This window comes from Notechis scutatus, chromosome 3 (assembly GCF_049901735.1).
Source record: "Notechis scutatus isolate UNSWTSFEM ecotype Mainland chromosome 3, rNotScu1.2, whole genome shotgun sequence".
Taxonomy (NCBI): Eukaryota; Metazoa; Chordata; class Lepidosauria; order Squamata; family Elapidae; genus Notechis; species Notechis scutatus.
In genome coordinates this window covers 73862677-73875145 of record NC_142011.1, presented here as the reverse complement: position 1 = coordinate 73875145, position 12469 = coordinate 73862677, and the positions used below count along the sequence as shown (strand labels likewise).

Below are 12469 nucleotides of genomic sequence, written 5' to 3'. Positions count from 1 at the left end.
TAGAACGTAGGGTTGGGGTGGGGAAGTGAATGAAAGGAATAAAGGGGTCAGGGGCTACCACAAAGAAGAGGGAGTCAAGCTATTCTCCAAAGCACCTGAGGGCAGGACAAGAAGCAATGGGTAGAAACTAATCAAGGAGAAAAGCAACCTAGAACTAAGGAGAAATTTCCTGACAGTTAAAACAATTAATCAGTGGAACAATTTGCTTCCAGATGTTGTGAATAAAAGCAGAGTGGACAATTAAATTTGACAGAAAAACACGTTGTACAGTTTCAGTCCATTGCCAACTTTGATGTTGTTGTTATTTTTTAGGACCAAGTACAAAGGTGAACAAAAGCTCATGGACTTAATCTGATGGGAATTAATAAGGTCCAGTAATAATATGCAGTTGATTCTCACAAGATATCATTTTATTTCAGCATATGAGGAAGATTTTGAAGCTGAGGAAGAGAAACCAGTTGAGAAAGTTGAGATAAAAGCACGTGCTGATGATCAAATGAGTGAAAAAGGGAAACCAGTCTCCGAAGGAGAAACAGACCATTCTGACCGTGAAAGGAAGAAAAAAGTCTCATCACTGAAATCTTCACGGACTTCTGAAAGTGAGCGAGATGAAAGTGAGGGATATACGGAAAGCTACACAGAGGAAGAGGAGAGAAAACGTGGTTAGTTGTTGTTGTTGTTTTCTTAAAGTACAGCATCCTAATATCTTTTTAATACTTCAGAGGACTCTTCATTTTCAGGGTCATGGTTAAGTACCACTTAAAGTTGGACTTATTCATTTGTTTATTCATTTATTCATTCAATTATTTATTTACTATTTATTTATTTATTTCCCATGTTATTATTCAGTCTGGCTCCATTCCTGTTAAGCCAAAGAGGAGTGTAGGAACAGGAATGAAGCTGACGGTTATAGAATGAAATATTACAATGTCTGCTATGAATTATGTCTGCAGTTCATACCTGAACTACAAATGCTCTTGTCTTTGCATAGAATAAAATAGACTCTATTCTATTCTGTGCAAAACAAGACATAAGGGGAACTTTCTCACTGTCTTTTTTAAAACTTCCCTCCTAACAATGTTAACGAGCTTTTTCTTCTCTGTGCTCTTCTATGTACTGTTGTCAAATCAGAAGCAGATCTTAGATTATTGGGAAGCTCCTGTCAGTAGATCTTTGAATACTTTCAGTGACATTAGCTAAAAAAAGCTCCCTGGGAAGATGGGAATATATTCTTATAAATTCAAATAGTTTGTAATCCATGGTTTGCAATGGTGATCGCTTTGTTTGCAAAGTCTGGGGGTACAAACAATAGTCTGTTCTGTGCTTTGTCTTTTCTGAGTTGGAGGCATATTTTTCTCCTACGTTTTTACTACTGTCTTGCAGGGCAGCCACTAGATGTCACTTTAGCATTGTAAAGTGTCAACTGCTGTAAAAGTATTCTCCCTCTGCCTGTCTGCCAGTTTGCCAGTAGTGGCAGAGATCTCTTGTCCTATCTTTGTGATCTTGCACCATAGCACTTTATGGTGCACTATTTCTACGCACCCTCACTTTGTTCTCACAATGAAATGTCCCAACCTCAAGATGAAAAATATGTGTTCATGGGCCAGTTGTGTTCTAGGCAGGGAACAAAAGCTCAATGTGGTGAACCCACAATATTTATTAGCACAAGCAGATTAAAATGTCACAGGATTTGTTTCAGGAGCATAAATAAGATTGTGGGTAACCTCTCTCTTTTCCAGTCAGCATGACTGATGGAGATAATTATTTCCTGTACGTATTTGCAGCCACCCACTTTCATAAATAATCTAGTGGGAAGCATGTATCTCATTTCCCATTCATTAATACAAAAAGTGTAGAAACGGGTCAAAAGCAGAGCACATTTGGAAGATTATGGAAGCAGTCAGCTTTTGGGCTTTCTGTTGATGCCAAGCTGATTTCTTCTTCCTTTTTTTCTGTCTTACTGTTTCTGGAGTGGCTGTCACGTATTCAGCTGTTGCCACTGAAGCTGTTCCAGACTTTCCTCTGTTTACTGCTTATCCCTAAAATTGTTCTCATTTTGATGGGCCTTACATGAAAGAACCTTATTTTATTTCAAACCAAATGTTAATTAATGTTGCTTTTACTTTCATATTTTCTGTATGAAATATAGGTAAAGGTAAAGTGACTGACTGGGAAATTGATGCATCTGCCCAAAAGGACTCAAGGTTGTTGTTTTTTATAGGAAGCATAAAAGTCAACAGCAAACTTGGGCTGTCAAATCAGGTTTGGAGTTGGTTTGCATGGAAAAGAATCTTGGTTCTGATTAAGACAAATCCATTTTTTACTGGAAAATAATAATCTTGCAGCTTTGCTATCAATAAGCATAATTGCACATTCTTTTCCTTTTTAAAAATGTTGGCATGTCTTCTGAGGCTTGTGGTACTGTATTTAGTGACACTGCCTCAAGGTCCTTTTATAGTTTTTTTTAATTTAGTTGGGCCACTGATATGATTTAAATTTGAACAATGATCACATTTGGTGTTTGGTGTTTGGGAAAGTAATTAGCAGTTAATTTTTGCTTCCAAATAAATGTCAGCAACTTGCTTGGTCTTTCTCTTTTGTAGGCACTTTTCTGTAAGGTACTTAGTCTCTATTTGATATGGATACCATACAGTTAGGGATGGGAAGTCTTGCTTTGTAATAGAGGCTTGTCCCGACAGGGATGGTAATCAGAAGGCCAAGGACCATCCTTTAATTGACCATTTCCATTACTCTTTGGTTCTACTGACTATACAACATTTAGATGCTTGTTAAAAACTCACCTCCATTTCTTTCAGGTCCCTGGATGATTAGCCATGACTGAATTCATTTCATAGCTGAAAAAGATATATCTTTTGACATTGTATAATTTTGACATTGTATAATTTATTTTGTTGGAATGGAACAAAGTAATTTTGTCAGGGTGCTTGCTGATTTGTTTCTTTGCTTATATTATCAATGGATTTCTTATTTAAAAGTACCAGATTTGCATCTTATGCTAGATTGTTCAGACATAGAGAACAGATGCATTACATTATGAGTTTCCTTCTTTCCATCTCTCTTTCTCTGTCTGTCTGTCTCTGTCTGTCTGTCTGTCTGTCTACATTTTCAGGTAGTAGTGCAGAAAGATTTTGAGGGACTATGCATTTTTTATTTATTTTTGACTAAAAATTAAATTTCAAACAGTGTAGCAGTAACTTATTTTTTAAAATATAAATACACTGGAATAATGATCCACAAAACCTGCCTTATTCTTGACAGATGTATTTTTGCAGGTCTAATTGAAGGTGAAATTTCTCCCAATGTGGAAATTTTTAATAACCTCTCCAGATAGATAAGGAATCTTTACTCTTAAGAATTTTTCCCTACCATTGTTTTGTTGAGAGCTGGTCAGAGAGACTGAATGTACATTTTTCAGATCCTGGTAGGCCACAATCCTGTGAATATATCAGAAGGACTCATTAGTTAGAGAAAACATTTCATGGTGTTTTGCTGAGGGCAGCAAACAGCGATTTTACTATTAATTTGTTTATATTCTCTAAAATTCTGGTAATATTTTTAATGAGCTGGCTAGCTCAAAGATAGTGTGGCTTTTTACATTCTTGGAGATTTAAATCTAATACTATTTTGCATATTCCTCATAAGCCATGGCAGAGCAAATATCACCGATTTCAGTTTCCACGTGCATCACTTATGCTTTGTATAAAAAGGGGGATAATATAAAGCTCCAAGTCAGTTGTGTGTTTTTCCCATCGATGAAGTGATTGTGCACTCTGTGTTTGTGTGTGTGTGCGTGTGTGTGTGAGAGAGAGAGAGAGAGAGAGTTTAAATGAGAACCTCATTTGGTTGGCAAGAGAAAAAGTACAGTTTGTTAGTCATTCTCTCACTCTCTAAAGAACATAAAAAGACATAGAAATTGAAGGTAGCTTATGAAAAGACATCAATGGCTAATTGCCATAGATAATTATATATATACTTTTAAATTTGGCTTCTATTTTGTTATCCTTTTCAGGGGTAGCATTTGGCTTCATACAACCTATCAAAAGGCATGAAGTCATAAAGGTGATTCCCTATGGCAACTATTACTATGTAGCAGAATGTCATGTACATCGGTGGAGTTGGCCACTCATTGCTCTCTTGTTAGCCTCCCATTCCGGCCTCGAGGGGAAGAGGGAGGGTTGGATGAAAAGGAGCAAGAGCAGAGCCAGGATTTGCTGGTGCTGCTGCTGGTTTTGCCATATCATGTTTACCTCCTTTTGAGAGGAAGAGCAGGACAAAGGGAAAGCGAGGAAGGCCAATCAGCAGCACTGGAACAGGATGTGTCATTGAGAAAGGAGATATGACCGCTCGTGGCCAAGATGGTCCAAATTAGGACCAGGGGTGGGATTCTACAGGTTTGGAATGGTTCGAGTGAACCATTGCAGTGAGTATTTGCACCCCCAGCCCCTCCTCTTTCTTGTGCTTTAGTTCATTGTTTTAGAGCAGGGGTCACCAACCTTTTGGACCTCAGGTACCACCAAACTCATAATTTTAAATCCCAGGGACCACTAACTGGTTCTGTGGACATGGCCTAATTTGTGGGTGTGGCTTGGTGGTCATATGACTGGCTGGGCATGGGCATGGCTTGTATTTAAAAAAGAGCAACTTTTACCCAAAATCAGGCAAAGCAGGCAGGCAGATTGAGTTGCTCACAGAATCACAGATTCATTCAGAGATCTATCTATCTGCCATTGGCTAGCTCAGTCTGTCACATAAAATTTGCTTGCAAGCAAACTCACAAAATTAACTCACAACACATCATGTTTGTAAATATTGAATTTTGAAGTTTGCCCGGTAAGGAGTGAATGGACAGGGAGGGTTCCCGCAGGCCATGTGGGCAGTGCAGCCTTGTATTTCTGTGCAGCCTGGATTAATTGCTTTGGGGCGTGCTCTGGGGGTGAGATTTCTCTGCGGCCCACCAAAATTTTCTCACAGCCCACCAGTAGGCTGTGCCCCACCAGTTGGCAAACGCTGTTTTAGAGCACAGCTGATTCACACGGCAGAGCAATTTGCCGCACCTCAGCTGTTTTATTCACAGGGGATGCAGTAGAAGGTTATAGCTGAAAATGGGGCTTTTTAAAATATGGAGCGCGTGTTTGGCATGCTTGCGCTCACTGAACCAGTTGTTACACTAGTTGAATCGCACCACTGATTAAGGCCATTGACCAGAAGTTTTCCTTTCCCTGTACTACCTCACCTTCCGAGTATGCAAGTTTATGGTAGATTTTAAATAAACAACCCAATTCAGTCAATTGCCCAAATGAAGAAAGCTGGAAATTCTCCTGCTGAAAAGTGATTCTCTTATAGCTTTCTATGGAGAGCAGGCAGGAGACAGGGGTGCAAGACATTTGAATATTGTTTATTTTAAGCAGAGCTGGCATTTGATGCACAGAAGTCTCTGGAATTCTTTCTCATAGCTTCATGGGTTTGCTGCAATAAATCCATTTATCTGAGCTTTCATTTTGTGAGAAACACTTTCCTGCTTTGTCAACTGAGGGATGCCTGACAACAGATTATTCAGATCTGGACCACAGATTACTTAAATTTTAGCTCCCATCAAGTTCTTGACTGGCTCTATTTACTGACTAGTTATATGTTCTTTAGCTTTGCTTTCCCATCTGGAAAATTAAGATTATAATGGTTCGCTCAATTGTGATGCAGTCATTTTTATAACAGTGGCTGTAAAATACATTGTGTTACGTTAGTGTAAGGCAAATGATACCTAAAACCATTCTTATTCTTATCAAGCAAACTTGTTTATTTTACAAAAGTCTGAAAACCTTGCAGAATATTTAGAGCTGCACAAATGGAAATAGCAATTTAAAATATTTTCAGAAATTACAATTATCTCTAGCAGTAGGCAAAACCCAAAAGACACCAGAAGTCAGAATTGCATTAAATGGAAGGCACAAGAATTAAATAGATTATCACATCAAAAGTACACTGGTGTTTTTAGGACAAAATTCTCACGGGTTTCCTTGATCAGTTCTATTATAGGCATCTTCTAATAAATGGATATTGCTTGTGAAGAATAAATGGCAAATAATAATGGGGAGGTACAGATTTTCTAAATTAATTCTGTGGTCCTTTTCGAAGCGAGTCATCACATGATCAGGTCCTGTTTTACAACCATTTCACCAAAGTTGTTAAGTGAATCACATGGTTGTCAAAGAATCCAGCTCTTCAATTGGCATTGCTTGTTGGAAACCAGCTAAGAAAGTCAGAAAATCATGATCATGTGACCATAGGATGTGACAGCTGTTCGTAAATGTGAGCTGGTTGCCAATCGCCCAAATTGTGATCACAGGACAGGGAGGGTGGTGCAATGATGGTAACTTTGAGGACAGGTTGTAAATAACTTTTTCTGAGGCCATTGTAACTTTAAGCCACCATTAAATGAACAGTAGTAAATAGAGGACAACTTGTAAAGAATGTCTTAATGTAACCAGTTCTTCAGGTACAGATAGTCTTAGATGAGCCGACTTAAATTGATAAATTTAATCAGTTGGCTGTAACGTGTAGATAATATTAATAGGTGCTTGAGATTGAAATTTAGATCCTCTTTATGCCCTATGCCCACATCCTACTCAAGGATATATTTAAATGAAAGATTGATTTATTGTAAATAAAAAATAAAAAACTTTTGGGGAAAAAAAGGATATATTTTCACAAATGTGTCGAGGTAACACCTTCTAGCATGATGTCTGAGAATTCTGGGTATTATAATCCTATACCTTTGGAGATCACCTAAGGGCTGTGTAAGATCCTGCCTCTCCAGTCTTCTCAAGAAAGCAGAACTCTTGAAACAATTATCATTTCAAAAGGAACTTTTATTGAAAGACAGTGATAGCAAAGGAATTGTAGGCAGGACCTGAAGTTTCCTGCTCAAAGTGTTTGATCAAATCGCTGCAAGCAAATCCCTTCCCAATGTCCAGTTCAGCATCGAGCCAATCCCAAGATGCGAGGATGTTTTGAGAACCTCAGGAAGAGAAGGTGATAACTGTCAACTCCCCAAAGCTCTTTGGTTTCACTTTCTCCGGTGGTGAGATAAACCAGATGGATCAAAGCACATGCCTTCCCCCTCCCTATTTCCCACAAGACACAGCAAAGCAAAGCAAAGCAGAAACCTCCCCAAACTCCACCCCCCCCCACCAAATTGGCACCAACCCCATAGAGAACTATGGGACCTGACAGGCTGCTTTAGAAGGATTTAAACAATATTTTGCATTTCTGTGGAGAAAGGCACTTTTTTCATGCTTAATTCTAGTAGGTTTTCCTACTTGACTTCGTAAATAATGATCCCAAGGATTGGGGCGGTGGGGGCGGGGGCAGGATGCCATTAAATTGTAATTGTCTTTACTCTTTGTAGGTAGAAAAAAAGTGCTTTCCATCTCTGGCAGCAGCACCTTATACAGCAGCGGAACCGAATCTGAGTTTGAAGGCAGGAAGCGGGATGAGGAGGAAGACATTACAGACATTCATTCAGAATATGAAACAGAAACCACCAAATCTCAACGGGAAGGAAGTCAGGGAACTGATGTGGAAGAAGAGGAAAACTTGGGGGAAACAGAAACAGAAAGCTTGAGCACCAAGAATGTGCCAGATATCTTCTATGAAGAAAAAGTGGAGATGACCCTGCAGGACATTAGTCCGGGCCATGAAAAGCCCAAGCTTATAGGGCTGGTAGACATGGGGGAGGAGGAAGATAAGTTAGTGCATTTGAAAAGCAGTGCTCTAGAAGGATATCCGAGCAGGAAGATTTCTGAAGATAAGGAAGGTGGTGAGTATGGTTTGCAGAGACATCTGTAATAGGTCTGGTGAATACAGATGTGTTTCTTTGTTGATTCTTAAGTGAATGCTGATTTTTCTGGTGCCATGTTTTGATACTGCATATGAATAAAAACCCTGCTTGAATCTTCCTAAATCTATTACTATCCTTGAACGGGGCAAGATTTTGCTTTGATGTATGTGCCAGATAACAGGCAGAGTTTTGTCTTCAAATTGCCATGCTATCTTATTCTTTCAAGTGCTGGAATTGAGTACTCTTGCATATATGGCTTTCGTGAGTTTTTTTCTCTCTCTTGTCTCCGTCACTGTTGTGCATGGGATATTTGTTGACTGAATTAATTTAATTTCTAGTTAGCCCAGGGGCAAAGAGATGAAATGAATCTTAGATCAGTGAATATGCCTGGAATTGATAATAACCATCATTGAAATGGTAGTTGTAGAATTCGTACAAAAAGAACAACATCAATGCATCTTTTGTAAAGACTCAGAAACATAATATCTAAAACAAGTTTTTTTGTGTCTTTTTATCATTTGGGACAATGAATTAGGAGCCCCAAATACAAGATATTTTTTCAGATTTTTCATGATCATGGAGAATATGGATTGCCATATTTAGGTTATCCTTCTTTTCTATTAGATTATTTGGCCATCTAGGGTACCACTGTCCAATACAACCTTTCCAACCTGTTGCCCACTAAATATATTAGTCTACAATATCCAGAATTGTAACCCACATGGTTATTTCTGTGAATCATAACATACATATTATTTACATGGTCACTCCTGTTTTCTGCCTCAGATCCCTTTGGCAAGAAAGACAAACATATTCTATCTTGTTTTAATTTAGCTCGTGATGGAAATATTTAAAGGGTGAATCAATTCATACTAATTAGCATGCTATCAGTGGTGATGCAGACATGAAAGAAAGCCATAAGTCATGTTAATATTTTTGATTTGTGGTTTAGAATAGGTTCCTTGGATGATGATACATTATGTTCTTGCCTGATTTAATAGATTTTGATAGCTTGTTTCATATTACCTTGTGTTACTGGATTTACTAGTTTGGCAGGGGCAGAAGATTATAAAATGGTAATTGTTTGCTAGCATCTTGGTGCTGGATTGCTTTTCATTGCTTTGCAATTTTTTATGTATAAAACATGGAGGAATATTGGAAAAAAATACAGTTCTGGATAATTATGCTGAATTATTTATAGGTGTTTAGTTGCTTGAAATACTTTCCTTCATCCATATGCTAGGTTTTCAATATGAGTGACTTTGCAATTACACTCTTAGATGAGATGAATATTTAAGTATAATTGAGGAATGAAATTAAACACTTAAGAAGAATACATATAGAATTACATATTCTAATATTAAACGCAAGTGTGGAGAAATCATGTATTTCTAGATTTTAGCATAAAAGAATATCGTCATTTCTATTTTGCTCATACCATGATCATACCATGACTGCAATGGTTTTAGTTTTCAGTGAGTACAGCATTTAGCAGTGTCTTCAGATTCTACCCTTGTGATTGAAGGTAGTAAAAATGTCAGCTACCAACACCTCTTTAAAAGAAATTTTACAGGTAGTAATAGATGATATGGTATGCCTTGATGAATGTCCTGGGAAACAAAGAAAAAAATGGTTGCTTAACATTTTCTGAATGGGAATGTCAGGGGACTTGTGAACATTCTAGTGAATGATTTTGAAGATTGTTTTGGGAACAACAATATATTCAACCTTCGCAAATCTCTGAGACCATTTAATGCTTAATTAACCTATTAGGTTGTGTTAAGAGATCAGATTCTAAGAATGGCCTAAGCTCAAATGCTGTGATCAGTTTTGGTCAAGTCCCTTTATTCACAGAGCAATCATCCATACACAGAATGACTCCCCTGTTTTAAAGGAGGACTCAGATTGCAATATTTGCCAATAGTCAGAGAAAAAAAGTTTGTAAGAGTAGCAGGAATGTCCAGAAGAGGCATATAAAAGAAGCATATATGTGAAAATGATGCAAGGATATTCTCCCTTGGAAATGTATTACAGGTAATATTTCTCAAAGGCCTGTCAATTAAACGAATCTTATTTCTTAGCACCTTGACTAAATTCAGTGTGAGAGACATCAATTTTTCTCTCATTTTTTTTGTCCGCTAAGAACTTTTAGCTTCTCGTTGGGTTGCAGGCACCAGTTGATTACATCTGCTTATTTTAGCTGTTTTGCATTTTTAAAAACCATGGGTTAGGTTAGGATGAATGGGTTAGAGTGATATTTTTCAACATTGGTAATTTGAATATGTGTGGACTTTCGCTCCCAGATTTCGTCCAGTTAGCAAGCTGGTTGGGAAATTTAGGGATTTGAAGTCCACACATTTTCAAGTTGAGAAACACTAGATTAGCTTTAGGTTTGGGGTCATTGATCAATAGTTGATAATTATCTCTTCAAATATATGTGTACGATAGTCATGAGAACAAAGATGTCAAAGAATTGATTATATCCATGAAGGGTAAAAAATTTTCAGATGAGATTTTAATACTGTTAGCAGGAAAAAAAGGAAGAAAGCTGAGACATCAAGCCACAGAAATGAATGTATGTACAAATGCTATGAGGGTCTTCTAATTATTGAAAGACCTCGATGCTAGTTGCATGCTATGTATCCTTCACAATTGGATGAGTGGCAGGTTGTTTAGGATCCATTGTAGCCTTAAACTGCACATTGCAATGTCTTATCTACCTTGCTTACATTGTGGAGATAAAGTAAAGGAATCTCCATGCACCAAACAGGATTTACCTTATTATACATACATTAATCTATAGGTGATGTGGCAATACTAAATATTTTCCTACAAAACAGCAATAGCACCTAGACTTATATACCACTTCATAGTGCTTTACTGCCCTTTCTAAATGATTTACAGAGTCAGCATATTGCCCCCAGCTATCTGGGTCCTCGTTTTACTGACCTCAGAAGGATGGAAGACTACGTCAACCTTAGTCAGGATTGAACTGCTGTCAGTCAGCAGAATTAGCCTGCAATACTGCATTCTAACCACTGCGCCACCAAGGCTCATGCATGAATAGGGTGTCCAGATTTAAGGAGAGCCTTTAGTATTTTCCTTTTTAAAAAGACAAAACATAAATGCTGAAGAGTATTTTTTTTTTACTCTTACAGAGCAATTTCCTTCTCTCTCCTTTAATGTCATATTGGATGGAATAAAAATAATGTGCTGTTGTTTAGAAAATCATAGTTTCTGAGCTGATAGTAATAAGAGATATTAATAATAGGCATTTTGTTATAAACAACTGAAGTGTAAATAATCTAATTATTAACACAGTAAAGTTACAGTGAAAATATTAGTATTCCTTTAAGCTGTCAGGGACCTAATAATAATAATATTGTAGAACTGTATAGCCAAACTGGATACGCACATGTTGAGCTTGTGAGGATTTGCATTCAACCTTTCCTGGACATCAAAATGAGACAAAGCTTGCCTTGCAAGTTATTTTACTTCCTCAAGGAATTAACAAAACTATTGGAATTGTGTCAGGAAGCTTAGTATTCAAAGATGCCTTTAGTTTATCTGTGATGGAATAATAGCTTTTCAATTGTATTGTTCCTGTTACTGTCCTTGTTGTTACTTGTATCCAGCCTTCAGGATACCTTTCTGTTTTTAATTTGTGCACAAATTAAAACCATTTCTGAACAAAGGTGACCTTACAGCTTGGTGATATTTGAAAGTGTTGAGTGCTTTGTGTAGTTTTTGCATGGGAGAGATATAGCATTTGCATGAAATTTTCATTGCCTAAAGAATGAATGACGTTTGCTTATTTGTGTATATAATTCATCTTTAAAGTGAAGAATTTTGCTGGATCATAATTGCCACCCTTAGCTAGTTGTAGAGTAATTGTAAGCTCATTTTATGTTCAAGGATGGGTTGGTTTTATTTTATTTTATTTTATTTTTGCTTTCTCTTTTGCTCTTTTTATGATTGCGGTACTATTTTTTTGAAGATCGCAAATCGGTCAGAGAGAAAATAGCTGAGGCTATTGAAAAAGATCAGCTTTTGAGTTCTGAACCTGAACCTAGTGATTACAGTACAGAGGATGAGGAAGAACAAATAGCTCAAGGTAAATTTGAAGGTAAATTCTACTGTTTGCATGGAACCTATCTTCAATATTACTTCCTATTTAAATGCTGTGTCTAATTTATGTTTTACACCTTATATTTTATATTTTCATCTTTTCCTTCTTTTTCTCTCTTCCATAGGGTGGGGGGAATGTTTTTTAATCACTACTGTCTTCCTCAGGAAATATGATCTTTGAAGCTGCTTCACCTTCAACTCCTTCCTTGCACGTCACCCTATTTGCTACAAAACTCTTATACAGGCAGGGAACTCAGATATAACTTAGGTCAGGAATAATAGCTAGAGTTCATTGGCCTTCCCCAGCTGTATGATCCACAGAGCTTCCTAGAATAACCCAGATTGGTGTTTCTTAACGTTGGCCATTTTAAGATGTATGGACTTCAACTCCCAGAATTCTCCAGCCAACATAAAGTCCACATATTAAAGTGGCCAAGGCTGAGAAAAATTGGCCGAGATTATCTTTGTTGGCATAATAGCTGA

General features: G+C 37.4%; 1 protein-coding gene across 1 annotated transcript in view; it reads left to right on the top strand.

Moving 5' to 3' along the window:
* Nucleotides 1-12469, top strand: part of ERICH3 (glutamate rich 3) — a 71604-nt gene that overhangs the window by 46483 nt on the left and 12652 nt on the right. Inside the window, 3 exon segments of the mRNA XM_087960478.1 lie at nt 420-662; nt 7427-7837; nt 11856-11984. Coding sequence (XP_087816604.1) covers nt 420-662; nt 7427-7837; nt 11856-11984 — 783 coding nt within the window.